Source organism: Aspergillus foveolatus (assembly GCF_047715535.1).
Source record: "Aspergillus foveolatus strain CBS 279.81 unplaced genomic scaffold BDW70scaffold_15, whole genome shotgun sequence".
Lineage (NCBI taxonomy): Eukaryota > Fungi > Ascomycota > Eurotiomycetes > Eurotiales > Aspergillaceae > Aspergillus > Aspergillus foveolatus.
In genome coordinates, this window is record NW_027396079.1 from 301,557 (window position 1) to 319,752 (window position 18,196).

Sequence of the window (18,196 nt, forward strand, 5' to 3'; positions counted from 1 at the left end):
AGTATGGAGAGCTTGGCCGGCATGTGAAGGATGGAACTTGGCATCAACGACCGTCCGCAGTTCAGCGCCGGAAGATCATTTACAGCCCCGCAGATAGACAGCTCTTCAGTAATCTGAGGGCTGAACTATCTACACTATTATGAAGCGAGGGTCCTTGTCTATAGACGCGCTCATACCCTTTGCGCGTCTTTATAACGTTGCCTTCCGCGGGGTTACTTTCCGGAAGCTACTAGCAGAGGATGGGACAGACAAGGGCGGCGCGATCGTTGCAACAGAAAGAAAGCAGTCTGGGAATGAAGAGCCGTCAGAAAATGATGTTCTTATTAAGGTACCTTCTGACATGATTCTTTCCTTGGAGACGGTTCAAGAACGGTCCAAGTATGATCGACACCTTCACGAGGTACTGGAAGCTGTCGGGGACTTTGGGAAGGTATGGCCTACTCCATACGTATTACCCCATCAAAGTCTGTAGCTGACAATTGTAGACAGCTAGAGGCGCGATATTAGTCTTTTTGCTTATCCAGATCTCGCATTCATCTCCGGACCTTGCTGGACAGAAACATAAAATCGGCGCATCAAATGCTTGGTCTGAATACGTCAAGTTCCTGCCGTCTTCTATAACATTACCAACCTTCTGGACAATGGAAGAGCTGGAGCTGCTACGCGGGACGTCATTGAGGCTTGCCTACGAAGCGAAGATTAAAGCACTGGAAAAAGAATTAGAACATCTTCGCGAAACCACTGAGGATATCGAATGGTGCCGGGAACTTTGGTGGGATGAAGATAATGTCACTCTCGAGGACTGGAAGTATCTTGACGCCGCTTTTCGGTCACGCGTGTTGGATCTACCGGGGTATGGGCATGCAATGGTCCCTTGCATTGATATGGCCAATCATGCGTCTGACTCGACTGTGAATGCCCTGTATGAGAAGGATGATAATGGAGATGCCATACTTCAGCTGCGTCCGCGGAAGAACTTGCACTTGGATGAGGAAGTTACTATTTCGTAAGTCGCTTCTCATACAACTAGAAATCAGGTATTAATACCATGGGCGTGAAGATACGGTCAGGATAAAGCGGCTTCCGAGATGGTCTTCTCATATGGTTTTCTTGATTCGGAGAGAAGCGATGCTAAGCAAATGGTCTTAGACCTGGATATCCCCGAAGATGATCCCCTGAGACTGGCTAAAACCGCATTCTGTAGAGGAATGCCTGGACTTTGCATTTCCTCAAAACCTACAGATTCCGACGGAATCCAAACTTACTGGGAGAGTCCGATTGTCTGGTGGGCCTGTGTGAACGAAGAAGATGGGCTTGGTTTTGCCGTATTGCAGAAAAACGATGGTTCGAAAGAGCTGACGGTGACATGGAAGACGCAGGAAGTAAAAACTCCTAATCACCTCAAAGACATTCTAGCTGCAGAACCATTGTGGGATATCTTCCAGCTTCGCGCAGTCGTGCTCGTTCTCGAACGGCTAGAAACCCAATTCTTTATGCTGCAGACAACCGAAAGGATGGTTTCAGATCTTCAACAGAGTGATGATACACTTGCGATTTTCCGCCCTGAAGTGTTTAACACCGTCACGAAACTGCGGGGATTGGAGGGACGGTTGCTGGAAACCGCCATAAAAGATTTAGAAAAACAGGTGCGTAGGACAGTAGCCTATGGGCAATTATGGGTATAAATACTGACTTTGGTCGTCTCCAGAGAGATGAATTGATGATAAGCGGGTCGGTCAGAGCCTACCTCTCTCAACAGCAGTCTGTAGAGGTTGAAGACGACTTTTCATGACCTGCTCATTCGTTCAGCCATGAAGTCGACTATATCGCCGAGATATCTCCAGCGCCGTTAGGATACGGCATACGCAAAAGTGTAGATAGAAGTTTATGCAAGCATGACAATCCTCAAACTTTACAAAAAGGGGTCCGTCTAATCGCCTTCTGAGTTAGGACCTAGAAGCCCAAGAATCCCCACGGATCAACTTATGACGTGATGATCACCGCATACTTTTCGTTGTCTTTCACTTTAAAGTGTGATAGGTGGGACAGCTTGCGGCCATAGACACAGTCAACCTGGGGTTAATGATGTCTCCATGACTGGAATATACTTTGAACCAAACTCAGCCAGCCAGCATAGGGAGGAGTTCCATTACTTAGGTTGGCGGAACCAGATTCGAATCACTGGAAGCCAGGGGCAATTCACAATGTCGGAACCCACTACTGCTCAGTCACTCCGGAGCCATGAGCGTTTCTGGGGTCTGGAGTCTGGTCGGGGACCGGGGAACACTCGGGGTTCCCTCTGAATTCATTGTCTGTGACAGTGGGGCAGTTGATTAACGTCCGGTAGGAATTGAAGAGGTTCCAAGGATCTTGCAAGTGCATTTTCGATATGATCAACAAGATATGCGATCAATTTGGTATGGTTGGCCGACCCGGCATCTGCGGCCCCATAGTCACCGTAAAATTGGGAGGCCAAGACCCCGCAGCTGGGATTTCTCGGCCAGGACTCGGGGTTTTCTTGGAAATTGAGCAGGCCCAGTACGGGGGAAAGCATGACTGTAACGCCAATACACAGCATACTCTCCCAAGGTGCCAGAACGTATAATTATTGTCAATATGATGGTAGACAATATGGCATGATTCTGGTGGCGCATGGAATGTTCTCTGACAGTGCATACTACATACGTATCCCTGACTCCAATGCAGCTGGATCTGGCCCACAGCGCAAACCAAGACATGATCCCCCGCGCTTTACTCCAGCTGTACGGAGTACTCCAGAATCTAGGCACGAACAGCCGGGGAAGACCAGTGGCAAGCTCAACGTTCACAACGTCCGCGACTGTTATACTCTGAGTAAAATTGCGATGCAGCCACCAGCACTGCGCCTTAATAATATAATCTCATCTCATGCGGCTCCGATTAACGCCGATTCCGGGGGAAAGGAAACTAGCTAAAAACGGGAGAAATGTTGGAAGAATGCCCGACCTCACTTCAGTAGAACACTATTTCAAGCTGGCGGCTTGGTATATCTGCTAACTTGGTCGAATGTAGTGGAATCGTGCAGTGGAGTTGCCAAAAATGATTGTAACGACAACACCATGACGGTTTTATCGCCGTCGCCCCATGCGGTAGCTATTATTCTCCTTCGCCACGCTCAAAAATAAGCGTAAAAGAGTTAGGAGAAGCAGGGAGGGTATAGTCACGCTAGCCTTGGATCCTCATTACCCAGCCTAGAATTAGCACTAGGGCAGTCTCGGAAAGTTAGACAGCGGTCTGAACGTCCGATTTCCCAAAGGCGTAATTTACTGTAAAAAGGAGATAATGACAACATGTTTCTACGGCTTCTCCGTACTCCGTACAACTATATTACGCTTGTTCTGATCGAGGAAAATATGGGAATACTCCGCTATCGGCATTTACAGCCTGAATATCAGCCGCGACCCGGGATCTGGACATCCCTTATAGCTCTCGACCCGTGGTACTAAGACATGCTAACACGGGCACCTTGCCACCATCAGGGTTCCCAGGGTGATTGACTTTACTCCTATTTGCCCTGCGATGGGTGTCAACTTCGTTAAGTGAGCTCATGCAGACCCAATATCCGACATCTCCCATAACAGAATATAGAATTAAAACTAGTATCGAAAAAACCCAAGTTGATATTGCGCTAGTAATTAATAATGCGGTGATGGAAGGAGCGTCGCCTGAGCATACGAATGCCCTGTAAAGCAAGCAATCTTACTGGCTCTCGAAGTTGATCCTAACCCACATGGCAACTCCCCCGCCGTCACCCGCATCCGCACTGTCCGTATTACTTATTACATGATACGCGGCCGATCCCTCCCGCTACTCAAGGCTGCGATCCGGCCTGTGACCCTCACCTTCACACTTCGCTGTAGTCTTGGATTCTCCCGTTCTTCTTTCTGCATCATCCCTTCTACAACTCTCCACTCCCCCCCTTCGCGATCAAAAGACAACTCTCCTCTCTGCGTCGTAACCTTGAAACTTATACACGGGTATCTCGCTACACGGCCCCTGAATATATACTACATTCTTCGACTCCAGTGGTATCTCGACAGACGATTTTCTTATTACGGATCCAGTGCCATAATTAGCCCGGGTTGGCGCTAGGCGCGCCCTACACACATTCAAGATGCCAGGAATTCTCCCAATGAAAGTGATCAAGGTCGGCAATAACACGCAGAGTCGTATTGCCCAAGCCTGTGACCGGTGTCGAAGCAAAAAGATCCGCTGCGACGGTATTCGCCCATGCTGTACACAATGTGCAAACGTCGGCTTCGAGTGCAAAACCAGCGATAAACTCAGTCGACGAGCGTTTCCCCGTGGATATACAGAGTCTTTGGAAGAACGGGTACGGACACTAGAAGCTGAGGTCAGGGAGCTCAAGAGTCTCCTGGATGAGAAGGATGAGAAGATTGATGTGCTCTCTCGGATACACTCTTTTTCCTCACCTCTACAGCAGAAGACTCCTGCTGCTGTGCACTCTCCGACTCAACCTCCCCCAGCTACTCCAACGAGTGTGCCCACCTCCAGTGAGGGAGCTGTTCATGTTCCGGATCCGGTTGCTTTGAGCGGCACAGAGGAGTCCGGGGTTTCGAGCACCCGTGGCTTTGCTGGTATGGCGCCTTATACCTTCAATTATACTGGGTTTCGTTTGATCCGTTGCTAACGAGATTCTAGCTGTCTTCACCAACATGCTTGCAGATCAAGGCCGGCTAGCGCCAGAAACTTCTACTAAAGCTTTGACTGCTTCTCCTACTCCTATTACTCCTTCTCGTCTCGACCAGCCTCTGAAAACAACGCCTCGGCTTGTATCGGATCAGCTTATCAACATTTTCTTTCAAGAATGGGCACCTCTTTACCCGGTTGTCCACCGACCTACCATCCTCAAGGCATACGAGCAATACCTCCACAACTCCGAACACATTCAAGGCAACAAACATGAGATGGCCCAGCTGAATCTGATCTTTGCTGTTGCTGCACTCGGCGCTATTGTAAGTTCGACCTGGATTACTGCTGCAAAGTCCCAATGCTGATTTCTCGCCGTAGTCGAGAACCAACCAGGACCCTACCCTCTTCGAGGAGAATTGGTCTTCTATCCTTGAGTCGTTACATGCCGACATTTCCATCCCGACCTTACAGTGTTACGTGTTGGCACAAATGTATTGCTTGACCAAGGGTGACTACACAAGTGTTCTGCGCTATCGTGGTGTAGCTGTCGGCATCTGTCACCAGTTGAAACTTCAGAAGAGTCAGAAGGCTTTTTCATCGAACGCTCTTCTTGCCGAGACCAGGAAGAAAGTGTTTTGGTGCCAATATGTTTTGGATCGGTACGTATCCATTCTCGATGCGTAAATTGAAATCATTGCTAATTGTTCTAGTCTTTGCGCTTCTTTGACTGGTCTTCCTGTTCTTCTTCGCGAAGAGCACATCCAGACTGAGTATCCCGAAGATATTGATGATGAGAACGTGACGGAAACCGGATTCTTGCCCACCTTGCCCGGCGAGTCGACGCGTATCTCTAGCGCCCTCGCCCTGTTTTCCGCATCGAGAGTCCTGAACAGCACGTTGGAGAATATCTACCCGTCTGACGGTGCATACGAAATTCCATTGTCGAAGATGCGTTCCGTTACGGAACAGCTCGATAAATGGGTCAAGAGCTTGCCCGCTCATCTTCACTTGGAGTTCACACAGGATAAGCCGAGCACCAACGTCATTAGCAGTCGGTCTCCACTTTTGGTAAGTGTATGACCTGTTCTGTTGCAATTCCATTACTAACGTGCTTGAAGTCTGTGATGTATTATTTCATTCGCTCTCTCATTCACCGTCCTGCCGTCTGTTTTGGTGACGAACACGTTCGTTCTCCTTCAGTCCTTGCGATTGCGGATTCAGGCAAGCATATCATCCAAATTCTCCAGCTGCTTGACGAGAGGCGCCTTTGTCTCTCTCTTAGCATCAACCGAAGAGAGCTCATCAGCTCCGCAGGCCTTGGGCTTCTCTGGCAAAATGTCGGCTTGAAGCGTGATAGTAAGCTCGTCAAAGAAAGTCAAAAGGTGCTTACAGGCGTTATCGATCAGCTTGAGTCTGAATCATCCGTGGCTGCAACCGAGTTCAGTGCTCTAGCCGGTGCCCTTGTTTCATTAGATACCAGACGAGCAACGACCACCAACCCTCAACAAATGAGCCCACCCGCTCAAAAACCCCTGAAGTCTCCGAGGAAACAGCTGGAGGCATGGAAGGCGCGCTTGATGGGCAGCACTAGCCCGGGTCAATCCCAGCCAAAACCGGAGTCTCTGTCACGCAGGAACACCTTTTCTGGTTCGAGCCCTGGTTTAGCGGAGCGCCAGTTACGTTCTCCTAGTTGGGCTAGCCTACCTCCCAACGACTTACAACACCATGCCCCGATGAGCAAGAACGTTTACAACCATCCTATGGGGTATGAGGGCAATCCGCCCATGTCCTGCTCGGTACCAACAGATCATCCAGCTCCACCATCAGGAAACCTGACAGCCTCGGACTGGGAGTTTGTGGTGAGCGATATGGATCAAGGCTACTCGAATATATTCACAGGAATCTATGGTGGCAAGGAGTGCGGCGAAGATCACGGCCCTTTTGCGTCTTTGACTGCTGAGTACATGCACAAACAAGGACCCGGCCTGCCGCCTTCATTAACTTCAAGCGATGAATTGCAGAGTTTGTCTCCGGAGGCTTGGTCCGCCACTAGCAGTAGCGATATGGCTCAACCTCCAGAACTAGCAGCACAGAGCGTCTATTCAGACGGGAGCCTAGGAAGCAGAGACCACAGCTTGTCACTTCCAAATACTATGCCATTCCCGATGGAAGACCGGGCGGGTAGCCTCTTGGATCCACTCCAAGGCGTTATTATCCCTGCTGGAGATGACGATCTTGACGAATTTGGGCTGGTCAACGGTTGGGATCGACGGCTGGCCGTCTAGATTTTCCCCTTAAAGCGCTTTTTTCATCGGTGTACTGGAGTTTCTTCCGGGTACCATCCTGGTTTGTTTTTGTTCAGCGAACGATAGTTTTTAGTTTTGGTTATGGTTTGCCCTTGGATTATGATACCTGGTTGGATAGGAGTATGTCTGTCTGTCTTTGCCAGGTTTTTTACACACACCCACGTTATTCCAGTGTTATGTTTATTGATGTATAACGATATGGGATCTACTAAATATATTCAATTAAGAGTGTCCTATGTCGACCAACCGAATAGAAGGAAGCCGTGCGCCATGTAGTACACAAGTTCTCGATCTCTTATATCCAAACGCTACCCTACCTATACCATAGGCTCTGAGATGTGCCGGTTTCATCGATGCTGTAATCCACCTGGTTGAATAAATTAACTAAATACAAGATTGAGTTTAATCAGTCTGGCGTCGCTGATGGCGCTGGTAGCTTTCTGATTGGCGGCATATTACGGTCCAGGAACGAACTATACAGATAATTCTCACGAATCTACAATTTAGCCAAGCAATTGGTTGATGTTAATGTGACTAGAAATTCAGATCCAGGGAACTGAGTCGGAGCCTTGAAAAACAACGACGCTGCGGGGATATACAATGTATATACTTATACACGTTGTGCGTTTGACTATACTAGCACATCCACATTCCGGTTAAATGCTAACCGGCAAATGACCCATACCAAGAACAATGCTGCGAAATCAGGTACCATCTATCTAGCCGAGCCGACCGGCCAGCGTTTTTGGATGTTGATGGACTTGTCCAGATGCTCGGTTTTGTCATCTTGGGGAACCCGGAGGACGCTGCTCCGCCAAGGCCAAGTGATCATACCGTACTGGCCCCCAGCAGAGCTGTTGCCCCTCGTGACAGTGAAGATTTTTGGCGGATAAACCGATGCATCTGGGCTAAACTGAAAGTTGGGAGAGGCGGAAAAAACAATCAGCTGCGGCTATTGATGTTGGATGCCCGGTCGAGAACTTTAGTACAGGCTTTTGCGGTGCTCTAGATGGTCATTTTCCGCGGCCCGCGGGACAGCTGTTCCAGTTAGAATGTTATCTTTGGAGCGGCGATGCGCCTCAATGAAGCATGTGCTTGGTCATTGTCGGTGGTAATTGTTAACCTGAAGGTGTAGGTTGAGATAGTGGCTTTGTTTTTCGTACATTCACGGTATATCACCTCCGGCGGGATAGCTGTACCCTGTGCAGCGATGTCCCAGGACAACGCCGCTTTAGAGTAGTCGCCGGTCAAATTACCACGAAAATGGAGTAATTGCTAAGCCTTACTCAGGCTGACTCCGGCTTCCGCTGACCAACAGGACAAAAAGGTCGGGTTCACTTGTTGAGTGAGTGCTCTCTGTTGGTGACCGGTGAAGATTGAACAGCACCAGTTCCAGAATTGCCCCACCGCGACATCACCGTCCCCACCTGCCGTTTCGATGCTCTCGAGTTCAACCCCTCCATCCTTTTTCTGTACAATTCCCCCCACCGTCTTCTCTTTCCATCCTTCTCTTCTCCTCTTCCCTTGCGTTTCCATTACCCTGCTCTTGCTCCAATCCCCCTCTTATTTATATACCCAGACAAGGCAGGTTTGATTACTAGAAAGTACGTCGTTCTACCCATCCGACACTCTGCAAAGCTCTCTGACCGCGTCTTTCCCCTCTCAGCAGATACCGCAATCATGGGTTACACCGAGCTTGATCAATTGGCCATCAATACCATCCGTCTTCTTGCGGTATGCCTCTTCCTAACTCCCTCTTCCTTTAGTTAGTTCTGTGTCTTGTGGTGCTCTTCGCCATCACCACGCGTTCCCTGGAGTTTGCGGAGAATGAGGTCACGGAATTGGGAGTCCGACGCTGCCGCCGATAAAATCAACCCGTCGAGACCTCGTCGCGTTATTGCTTGTACACTCTTTGCTGCGATTATGCCGCTCCGGGGACCGGGTTGCACAGTTTCATTGATGAAAATAGTTGGAATGACGTTATACTAACAGCATTCCAGGTTGATGCCACCGCAAAGGCGAACTCCGGTCACCCTGGTGCCCCTATGGGCATGGCCCCCGTGGCCCACGTTCTCTTTAACAAGTTCATGAAGTTCAACCCTAAGAACCCCGACTGGGCTAACCGTGACCGATTTGTCCTCTCGTATGAAGCCTATTTCTCTTGCGAGTACGATTTTCGCTAACGAGTTCGCTATAGCAACGGCCACGGCTGCATGCTCCAATATGCTCTCCTCCACCTTTTCGGATACGGCATCTCCATGGATGACCTCAAGGCGTTCCGTGTAAGCAACAATTCTCATTTTAATACTGATCATTCAGGCCGTTAATTAATTTATCAATTCTTTCAGCAACTCGACAGCATCACTCCTGGTCACCCTGAGGCTCACGACACACCCGGTATTGAGGTGACCACTGGTCCCCTCGGTCAGGGTTTCGCCAACGCTGTTGGTCTGGCTATCGCCCAGGCGCACAGCGGTGGTGTCTTCAACAAACCCGGATACAACCTTTTCGACAACTACACATACTGCTTCTTCGGTGATGGCTGTGCTATGGAGGGTGTTGCCAGTGAGGCCGCTTCTACTGCTGGTCACTTGAAGCTCGGAAACCTCATTGCCATCTATGATGACAACCACATTTCCATCGGTGAGACTGCAGCCGTCTTATGTAACAGAACATTTGCTTACTCGATGATTTTCCAGACGGTGACACCAAGTGCGCTTTCACCGAAGACGTCACTAAGCGCTTTGAGGCCTACGGCTGGCACGTCGTTTGGGTCAAGGACGGTGACAACGACCTCGAGGGCATCGAGGCTGCTATTAAGGAGGCCCAGTCCGTCAAGGACAAGCCCTCCATGATCCGCCTGACAACCACCATCGGTTTTGGTTCCAAGCTCCAGGGTACCGGCGGTGTCCACGGTAACCCTCTCAAAGCCGACGACATCGAGGGTGTCAAGAAGCGTTTCGGCTTCGATCCCGCCCAGAGCTTCGTCGTCCCTCAGCAGGTCTATGACCTTTACCACAAGCACGCCGAAGAGGGTGCTGCCCAGGAGCAGGAATGGAACCAGCTCCTCCAGAAATACGCTAGCGAATACCCGAACGAGCACGCCGACCTTACCCGTCGTCTCGCCGGCAAGCTCCCTGAGGGATGGGAGAAGTCGCTTCCTGTTTACAAGCCTTCTGACCCCGCTATTGCCTCTCGTAAGCTGTCTGAGACTGTCCTTGAGAAGATTCACTCGGTCATCCCCGAACTTTTGTCTGGTTCCGCCGATCTGACTGGGTCCAACAACACTCGCTGGAAGAACGCTGTTGACTTCCAGCCACCGGAGTACGGCATTGGTGAGTGGTCTGGCCGCTACCTCCGTTACGGTGTCCGTGAGCACGCCATGGCTGCTATCATGAACGGTCTTGCTGCATACGGTACCGTCATCCCTGCCGCCGGTACTTTCCTGAACTTCGTTTCCTACGCCGCTGGTGCTGTCCGTCTGTCCGCCCTCTCTCGCGTCCGTGCCATTCACGTCGCTACCCACGACTCCATCGGTCTGGGTGAGGACGGCCCTACCCACCAGCCTATCGAGACTCTCGCTCATTTCCGTGCTCTTCCCAACTGCATGGTCTGGCGCCCCGCTGATGGTAACGAGACCAGTGCTGCTTACTACTCTGCCCTGACTGCTAAGCACACTCCCTCCATCCTGGCTCTTACCCGTCAGAACCTGCCCCAGCTTGAGAACTCAAGCATTGAGGCTGCTCTTAAGGGTGCTTACCCTGTCCTCGAGGCTGCGGACGCCAAGGTTACCATCATCTCCACTGGATCTGAAGTCAGTATCTGTATCGACGCTGCCAAGTACCTGCAGGAAAAGCACGGCGTCGTCGCCCGTGTCGTCTCTATTCCTTGCTTCGAGGTCTTTGATGCTCAGGACAAGGAGTACAGACTCAAGGTCCTCCCCGACGGCATCCCCATTCTGTCTGTCGAGGTCTGCTCCACCATGGGTTGGGAGCGCTATTCTCACGAGCAGTTCGGTCTGAACCGCTTCGGTGCCTCTGGTCCCTACAAGGAGGTCTACGCCAAGTTCGAGTTCACTCCTGAGGGTATCAGCAAGCGCGCCCTTGCCACCATTGACTTCTATAAGGGTGTTCCCGTTCGGTCGCCCATCAACCGCGCTTTCCAGCAGATCCTGTAGACGTCTCGTTCTAGCGTCATGACTCGCTTGCATTTTCCTTCGTCGACATATTTCCTGGCTAACGAGTATTACATGGGTTATGGGGTGGCCATACGGATAGAGACTCCGAATGCGTGGCACACTTGGTTTAATGTCCTACGAATTTCCTTTTGAGAAGAATAAAAGCCGCCATTGAACTTATTTCAAGGTCTGGCGTCTCTGATATTTTTAGACATCTGCGAAAAGAATACCATTTATCTGTTCATATTTGCTCCCAGTTTTGAAGCCTTTTGTTTGGCTGAAAGCTTATGCGCTTACATGAGTCCGCAAATGACGTACGTAGTTCGGCCTTTGGGTGTTGATTTATCTTCCCGTTATACCTACTTTGGGTCTTAAATCCTCCCACAAAATGGGACACGGAGTATAAACGTAAAGTGAAATAGATAATCACAGGAGAAATTCAGTTGATATGGTATTCTTTTAAACAAAAACAAAGATATGCTCATCTCATCTGAATCTAATTTCCCAAAGCCTTGCGAGCAAAGTTGGGCAGCACGAAGCTGGCGCGGTGGATATCCTGGTTGTAGTAGCGGCAGAGACGCTCCTCCTCTTCACGAGACCAGGTGCGGACGGGCTCCTTAACGTTGCGGTTGGCATCCTTGCAACAGACCATGAAACCAATTTGACCGGAGGGGTACGTAGGGATTGTGGTGTACGCGTATTCGGCGACAGGGAAGACCTCGTTGCAGGCCTTCTTGAGGTCGGCAATCAGAGGAAGGTGAAGCCATTGGTTTTCGGCTGTAACGGAGAAAACGCGAAACCCAAACCGATCCCGGGGTCGGGTGGTTTGAGTCGAGACTTGGTTAGCCCTGGGATCCCTTATATCAAAAAAATCATATAAGGATAAATAGAAGAGGGAGGATAAGGGGAGAAAAAGTGCGAACTAGGGCTATGGGAAGGCGGGGAGGGTACAAGACAACAGGAAAGAAACGAGAAATCAAGATATAGAGAAAAAGCAGATGGAGGCAGAATATAAAAAGAAAGGCGACGAACAACCTTGGGTGGTGATGACACCTCCATCACGTAGAGCGTCTCTGAGGAGCTCAAAGTAGGGCTTCTGGAAGAGGCTCTCGGCGGGACCCTCGGGGTCAGAGCTATCGGTAATGATGACATCGAATTCATTCTGGCGCTGCTTGAGGAACTCAAAGCCGTCGCCGACGTGGACCTTGACGTTGGGGTGCTGGAAGCCGATGCTCATGCCGGGAAGATACTTCTTGGAAACACGGATGACGGCCTGCAATAATGAAGCCCGTCAGCCTTTGGCGGCTAAATTGCATGCAGCGGCAGTTGCATATGTAGGTAATTGGTAAGGTAAGGCAGGAAAAAGCAGATTTTGTTACCTCATCAATGTCGCACAAGATGGCCTCCTCGACGGTCTCGTGCTTGACTACCTCACGGAGGACACCGCCATCTCCACCCCCGATAACGAGAACCTTCTTGGGGTTGGGGTGGGAGTTCATGGCCAGGTGAGTAATCATTTCCTGGTAGCTGAAAGAAGAACACCATGTTAGTCTCTTCGTCGCATGAGAGGTGTTTGTTTTAACGAGGGGGAGGGGAAGAGGGGCACGGCATACGAGAACTCATCACGCTCGGTGCATTGGATGACGTTGTCAAGAACAAGAACGGTGCCGTAGTCGCTGCTCTCGAAGACAAGAACGTCCTGATACTTGGACTTCTCGTGGTGGAGGATTTGGTTGACCCTGAGGTTCATGGCCTGACCAGGCCACATCTCGGACTGCTCGGAGAACCAGCCATCTGGATTGGATTGGAGTTAGTAAGGATACATGTTATCTGAAGTACTATCAAGCAAAGTCTGGATACTTCACATCATCCTGGAACGGAGCAATAAGAGTGATAGGTTGAGTTTACGTTGCGAACGGGGTAGAGTACGGGCAGTGGGAAGATTATACATACCCTTGATAGTGGGGTGAGTGATCTCGCTCATTGTGGTGGAGTTGAAAGACCGGAGGGAATAAGGGAAATAAAAGAGATTGACAGGACGCAGTAAAGCACTGGAACGGAGAGACAGAAGGAAAGATGAAGATGAGGCGGAGAAGCGAGGGAAGACACGAAGAGCTGAGCGCATGGGAGTTGCGGGTGGGGGACCTCAGAAAAAAAGTATGTATTTTATCGACGGTCACGGTTGGGTATTTTGGTTACGGAGATTTCCTTGTTTGCGTTCCTACCCAATGGGAACATATCAATTCGCGCTTACACTTGCTGCATGGCATCAATTGACCATGCACAGTCCAGACCTTACAAACAAAGTAGATTCTTGTCTTTGAGAAGTCAATATCTTTCTCATATGTACGTGTATAAGTGAGACCATAGTACTTTCCTAAAGCGGAAGGACTTCCGCCGGGCGACCTCTCTCAGACTCGGTGAACCGAACCAAACCGCTCTGTGGGGTGATTCGAGAATATTGTATGGTAGTATGTTTCTATGAAAAAGCAAGATGTTGACGAAGATAGTGGGAGCGGAACCGTTGGCAGGATCGATCTGAGGCCTCATTTGATACCTTGGAAAAATAGGTCCGACAAATAAAATTGCAACTCGTTCGATTGCTTCTAGTTACTGTACAGTGCAATCCCAGCCTCAATCAATCGCTTGCTCTGCATAACTCCTACAGGACAATGTCCTCTACCAACATCCATTCCTTACAAGAAAACCGCTTATTCATCACCGCCCTCAGCAAGACGGCCGGGCTTGGAGTTGAGATACTCATTGCTATATCGCGGGATAACAGTCAGCCAATTGATACCTTGCGAGTGTTTCGAATAACGATAAACGATATCTAGAATCTGCCAGAATTTCGGGATTGCGTACCGCTCAATAGCCCAGTTCATTGCAGCGTAGGCGGCAACGAAGGGGGGAACAACGTAGAGAACCTGCTGCCTGAAGCGGCGAAACGTGTTGAAGATGGCGGCGTGAGCAGCGCCGGCGAGGGGTCGCTGACGGTTAGGGGAGAGAGCGTAGGAAGTGACGCGCTGGGGAGTTGGGCAACCTAGGACGTAGCCGGATCAGTATGCACTTGTGCATTGCGATAATTATCTAAGTCGACACGAGAACGGGCGGATTGTCAAGAACGCTGCATTGGGACCACTGGCTGGTATATTCTGGGGTAGTCGCATTCGTTTTACAGGGGTCGAGGATTGGGATTGAGGATTAGGGTCGAGGATTGAGAGACATACCCATGTCACCCCAGGTGCCCATAAAACTATATTACAATGCAGTTAGCATCTCAATACACAAGAACGCAAAATGTAAGCACGAAGCAATTAAATCATTGAAACAGCAATAAGTGCAGTATCTCGGCAAGACAAGGCACCCAGGAAGTAACCGCCGGAATATCCACGGCATCCCACGCGCGGACACCGGAACAGAGGAAGACTCACACTCCGTTCTTAGGATCCAAGTGACCACCCATTGTGAATGTATAAGGCGAAACGAACGAGTTTTGGAAACGCGACGTCGAGGTAGGATGAGATATGGCAACGAAGGAGAAGAATTGACGTTTCTCTCGGTCTGAGTCGGACGAAGTTGGAGCGTCAAGGCGCTAGTCCATTTCGGGACAGGCTCGAAAAGCCCGCCGCCCGCAACATCATCCGAAAGCTCTCATCAGCAGCTCTTCAAGCCAAGCAACTGCACACTAGCCCTCCACAGTACCTGAACCATGGCGGCTAACGGTCTTTATAACCTCCAGCGCCTGGCTATCCCCCTAGGCCTGGGAGTCATGGCAGTCAACGCCTCCTTGTACGATGTCAAGGGTGGTACTCGAGCAGTTATCTTCGACAGATTGTCTGGTGTACAAGAGCAAGTCGTCAACGAAGGCACACATTTCCTGATCCCATGGTTGCAGAAGGCGGTCATATACGATGTCCGTACCAAGCCTCGCAACATTTCCACGACCACTGGAAGCAAGGATTTGCAAATGGTCAGCTTGACCCTGCGAGTCTTGCACCGTCCTGAAGTCCCGAAACTGCCAGCTATCTATCAGGTTCGTACAAGCCATCTCATCCCAGCTGCCACTTTCCCGGGCTAATATATATCGCTTTTAGTCCTACGGTACGGATTATGACGAGCGTGTCCTCCCTTCCATCGGAAACGAAGTCCTCAAAGCCATCGTCGCTCAGTTCGACGCCGCTGAACTCATCACCCAGCGCGAGGCTGTCTCAAACCGCATCCGCACAGACCTGATGAAGCGTGCTTCGCAATTTAACATCGCCCTTGAGGATGTCTCAATCACCCACATGACCTTCGGGAAGGAATTCACGCGCGCCGTCGAGCAGAAGCAGATCGCACAGCAGGATGCCGAGCGAGCCCGCTTCATTGTCGAGAAGGCCGAGCAGGAGCGCCAGGCCAACGTTATCCGGGCTGAGGGTGAGGCCGAGAGCGCCGACATCATCAGCAAGGCCGTCGCCAAGGCCGGAAACGGCCTCATTGAAATCCGTCGTATCGAAGCCAGCAAGGATATTGCGCACACCCTCGCTAGCAACCCGAATGTCACATATTTGCCTGGTGGTGAAGGCAAGGATGGTGGGAAGAGCACAAGCCTTCTGCTAGGGTTGAGGAGTTAAAGGGTGACCAAAATTTGAGCTCATATGTATCTTTTTTCATGCGATTAATTGTGTTTTTACCCTATTTGGTTGGACCTGGGCGTGCATGGCACCACGGCGAATTGTTGATGCTGGTTGGTGTCTTTTTATATGAACTGTAGCAATAACATACCTATTCCTCTCTGTAAAGTGTGCTTACCCGCCGATATTGCGATTATGGCTTTTCAGCTACATTGGGCGGTTAATCCTAAGCGTTGTATACCTCAATCACTTAGCAACTCATGTGATGTCTTTTGTACGGCCTTAACTATTGCGGTTTAGTTGCTCATCGCCTCAAAAATCCTAACTACAGCAATGTTCTAGATGAACCCTTCGCTACGTGCCGCACATAAATCCGTGACTTAGACCTTACATCGATCATAATACGTACATAAAGAATGATACTACTCTAGTCGCCTATAAACATGTATCTGGAACCTCATATCTTCTAACCCCGCCCCCTCCCCAACATCATACCACAGCCTGCTTGCATCCCTTCGCCACCACCTCGAATCCTGACTATACAGTTTCTCCCATTTTCCCTTCGTAACAGACAGAAGCGTATGATCAAGCAAGAACTTCATAGGGTACTGTCTCTCCTGCTGCTCGCCCGTGCTCTTGTTCAGTTTGAGCGTCGAATAGCTCCCCGGGCTGTCAACGACCAGGAGGATTGTGCCCCGTGCTAGGAGGTCCGTTGTCCGGAGGAGAAAAGATGTAGCTTTCGACATGGAGGTTGAGAAGAGCTCGTTTAGTGTGAACATAAGTGTGACTATGTTCGTCCGTTGGGAATGGAATAGGGAAGCGAGGTCTGGGTCCGAGAGAGTCAGAACATCGAAGCGCTTGAAGTAGACTGTGAAGTGGCTAGAGTGAGTTCGATCTCCTGGGGGAGTTGAGATTGGGAGGAGAGGCGCAGGATGCGATTTTGAGCCTATGACTGTTGTTGATAAGATGGTCGAAGATAGGCGCTTCACGACAGTAGACCAGTCGGCGATATCGACAGCCGTGATGGACAGACTGGAAGACGTATCTGATTGTTGGACCGTTTGTTCCTGGCTCGGCATGTTACTTGTACCTCCGCCACCTTGGTTATCCTTTCTATCATCCAGAGCAACCGCCTCAAGGGCATCCGGCAGCCTCTTCTGAGCCCCAGCTATAACACCATCATCCATCAAGTCCCTCCAGGCTGCTGCAAGGGCAACGATTTCAGCACCTGCACCACCACCAATGCAAACAACATGCGTCAGACGCAATACGGACTCATCTTCAGAAAGGATCTTGAATAAAGACTTAAATAGCCCCGCGTACCCAAGAGCCCTCGCCGCACTCCATCTCAAAGCATAAGCCCTAAGTAACTTCTCATCGGCGTCTGCAAATGCAGAGTCAAAATCCCGATTGTAGAGATGCGACTTGATGGTCTGGATAAGGGACTTGGTATCTAGCGGCTCTTCTTCTTTTTCCTCTTGTTTTTCTTCTGCATCTAGATTTTGATCTTGACCCTGAGTTTGAGCTTCAAAATTTAAGGAGTTTGACGGAGTAAGCAATGCAGTCCTGAAGACGTTCAGGAGTAACTGCTGGAGCGCTATGGGGATTGTGTCAGACACTTCGATCTGGTTTCGGTCCTCGAGGAGTTGATGTCTCTGCTGGTCCTGGGCTTCGCGGCGAGGATGAGATGCCGCAGGATTCTTCCTGTCTGACTGCTTCCCCGCACGGCCCTGAGAGCCTTTAGACTGTTTGTAAGAGCTGCTAGATCTAGGAGGACTCATTTTCATATATAGCAAGAGTTTTTTAGCCGTAGATCTTGGTTGCGGAGGACTTAAGTACTGCGATTCTCGGCGTCGCAAGACGGTGGATTTTTGCCTGTATGCCCGTGCTTGGAACAAGTGGAGAGATTCCAGAATGCTAAAGCAACTTTGCCTGTGAGAACTCGGAGGTATTCGGCTTGATCAGGTATTATAAAATGTGAGGGAAAAGCACAAATCAATTGACTGCTAATTCTTATGATAGTGGACGTTCACAAAGAAAAGTGCCATGACTGGGTATCGAACCCGGAACCATTTTTTGGTATATAATACACTAGCAGACCTAACCCAGTTGACGGGTGTGTGGGCCTAGCTCAGAATCCATTTCTTGCCTTTTACCAGAGATGGCCGTGGGCCACGCAAAATACCCTACTACCTAATCTTTGGAATCCTCCATCGACATAGTCGTCGATTGTTTTTGATTGTTTTTTAACTTTCACTTGTAAAGTACTAAGCCTAGTGTAGTTCACCAGTTTTTTTTTTCCAACTCCCACATGCACTGGGACTCGCAGAGTGAGGGGCGAGGGCGTGTGATTACCGTTTGAGTGTGTGTGAATACCAGCTCCCCTGTAGATCTCTACTGTGAAA

General features: G+C 50.0%; 8 protein-coding genes across 8 annotated transcripts; 4 read left to right on the forward strand and 4 right to left on the reverse strand.

Annotated features, from left to right (window-relative positions):
* The first annotated feature begins 63 nt into the window (after positions 1 to 63).
* BDW70DRAFT_25636 (SET domain-containing protein) lies at positions 64 to 2,077 on the forward strand. The gene is made up of 5 exons (XM_073743609.1): positions 64 to 430; positions 486 to 1,006; positions 1,061 to 1,646; positions 1,709 to 1,893; positions 1,951 to 2,077. Exons 1-4 carry the CDS (start codon positions 140 to 142, stop codon positions 1,790 to 1,792), a joined length of 1,482 nt encoding a protein of 493 aa, XP_073597458.1. The 5' UTR covers positions 64 to 139; the 3' UTR covers positions 1,793 to 1,893; positions 1,951 to 2,077.
* Positions 1,871 to 2,599, reverse strand: BDW70DRAFT_133467 (uncharacterized protein). Its single transcript, XM_073736343.1, has 2 exons — positions 1,951 to 2,599; positions 1,871 to 1,893 (listed from the first exon to the last, which is right to left on the reverse strand). Exon 1 carries the CDS (start codon positions 2,576 to 2,578, stop codon positions 2,306 to 2,308), a length of 273 nt encoding a protein of 90 aa, XP_073597459.1. The 5' UTR covers positions 2,579 to 2,599; the 3' UTR covers positions 1,871 to 1,893; positions 1,951 to 2,305.
* A 1,266-nt stretch (positions 2,600 to 3,865) lies between these two features.
* Positions 3,866 to 7,279, forward strand: facB (C6 transcription factor FacB/Cat8). The gene is made up of 5 exons (XM_073743610.1): positions 3,866 to 4,637; positions 4,702 to 5,015; positions 5,071 to 5,351; positions 5,403 to 5,760; positions 5,811 to 7,279. Exons 1-5 carry the CDS (start codon positions 4,154 to 4,156, stop codon positions 6,975 to 6,977), a joined length of 2,604 nt encoding a protein of 867 aa, XP_073597460.1. The 5' UTR covers positions 3,866 to 4,153; the 3' UTR covers positions 6,978 to 7,279.
* Positions 7,280 to 8,420: 1,141 nt separating this feature from the next.
* On the forward strand, positions 8,421 to 11,421 carry tktA (transketolase tktA). Its single transcript, XM_073736344.1, has 6 exons — positions 8,421 to 8,602; positions 8,668 to 8,732; positions 8,999 to 9,141; positions 9,196 to 9,280; positions 9,347 to 9,641; positions 9,698 to 11,421. The coding sequence occupies exons 2-6, from the start codon at positions 8,679 to 8,681 to the stop codon at positions 11,173 to 11,175; spliced, it is 2,055 nt and encodes a 684-aa protein (XP_073597461.1). The 5' UTR covers positions 8,421 to 8,602; positions 8,668 to 8,678; the 3' UTR covers positions 11,176 to 11,421.
* A 180-nt stretch (positions 11,422 to 11,601) lies between these two features.
* On the reverse strand, positions 11,602 to 13,300 carry BDW70DRAFT_133473 (spermidine synthase; the record flags this gene model as incomplete). Its single annotated transcript, XM_073736345.1, has 5 exons — positions 11,602 to 11,952; positions 12,211 to 12,448; positions 12,555 to 12,702; positions 12,789 to 12,969; positions 13,129 to 13,300. The coding sequence occupies 5 exons, from the start codon at positions 13,298 to 13,300 to the stop codon at positions 11,672 to 11,674; spliced, it is 1,020 nt and encodes a 339-aa protein (XP_073597462.1). The 3' UTR covers positions 11,602 to 11,671.
* Positions 13,301 to 13,886: 586 nt separating this feature from the next.
* On the reverse strand, positions 13,887 to 14,641 carry BDW70DRAFT_158631 (ubiquinol--cytochrome-c reductase subunit 8; the record flags this gene model as incomplete). The annotated part of the gene is made up of 3 exons (XM_073740549.1): positions 13,887 to 14,218; positions 14,406 to 14,431; positions 14,610 to 14,641. The coding sequence occupies 3 exons, from the start codon at positions 14,639 to 14,641 to the stop codon at positions 13,887 to 13,889; spliced, it is 390 nt and encodes a 129-aa protein (XP_073597463.1).
* A 216-nt stretch (positions 14,642 to 14,857) lies between these two features.
* phb1 (prohibitin subunit PHB1) lies at positions 14,858 to 15,959 on the forward strand. The gene is made up of 2 exons (XM_073736346.1): positions 14,858 to 15,211; positions 15,273 to 15,959. The coding sequence occupies exons 1-2, from the start codon at positions 14,888 to 14,890 to the stop codon at positions 15,789 to 15,791; spliced, it is 843 nt and encodes a 280-aa protein (XP_073597464.1). The 5' UTR covers positions 14,858 to 14,887; the 3' UTR covers positions 15,792 to 15,959.
* A 254-nt stretch (positions 15,960 to 16,213) lies between these two features.
* On the reverse strand, positions 16,214 to 17,775 carry BDW70DRAFT_166793 (25S rRNA (uracil2843-N3)-methyltransferase; the record flags this gene model as incomplete). Its single annotated transcript, XM_073742083.1, has 1 exon — positions 16,214 to 17,775. The coding sequence occupies exon 1, from the start codon at positions 17,576 to 17,578 to the stop codon at positions 16,214 to 16,216; it is 1,365 nt and encodes a 454-aa protein (XP_073597465.1). The 5' UTR covers positions 17,579 to 17,775.
* Between the last annotated feature and the right edge of the window lie 421 nt (positions 17,776 to 18,196).

Coding starts and splice junctions, on each gene's coding strand:
- tktA (XM_073736344.1), top strand. CDS start 8,679: ATGGGTTACACCGAGCTTGATCAATTGGCCATCAATACCATCCGTCTT. Junction 8,733..8,998: donor ATACCATCCGTCTTCTTGCG/GTATGCCTCTTC, acceptor ACAGCATTCCAG/GTTGATGCCACCGCAAAGGC. Junction 9,642..9,697: donor TGACAACCACATTTCCATCG/GTGAGACTGCAG, acceptor ATGATTTTCCAG/ACGGTGACACCAAGTGCGCT.
- BDW70DRAFT_133467 (XM_073736343.1), bottom strand. CDS start 2,578: ATGCTGTGTATTGGCGTTACAGTCATGCTTTCCCCCGTACTGGGCCTG.
- BDW70DRAFT_25636 (XM_073743609.1), top strand. CDS start 140: ATGAAGCGAGGGTCCTTGTCTATAGACGCGCTCATACCCTTTGCGCGT. Junction 1,007..1,060: donor GATGAGGAAGTTACTATTTC/GTAAGTCGCTTC, acceptor ATGGGCGTGAAG/ATACGGTCAGGATAAAGCGG. Junction 1,647..1,708: donor TAAAAGATTTAGAAAAACAG/GTGCGTAGGACA, acceptor GGTCGTCTCCAG/AGAGATGAATTGATGATAAG.
- phb1 (XM_073736346.1), top strand. CDS start 14,888: ATGGCGGCTAACGGTCTTTATAACCTCCAGCGCCTGGCTATCCCCCTA. Junction 15,212..15,272: donor AACTGCCAGCTATCTATCAG/GTTCGTACAAGC, acceptor TATCGCTTTTAG/TCCTACGGTACGGATTATGA.
- facB (XM_073743610.1), top strand. CDS start 4,154: ATGCCAGGAATTCTCCCAATGAAAGTGATCAAGGTCGGCAATAACACG. Junction 5,016..5,070: donor TTGCTGCACTCGGCGCTATT/GTAAGTTCGACC, acceptor TTCTCGCCGTAG/TCGAGAACCAACCAGGACCC. Junction 5,761..5,810: donor GCAGTCGGTCTCCACTTTTG/GTAAGTGTATGA, acceptor ACGTGCTTGAAG/TCTGTGATGTATTATTTCAT.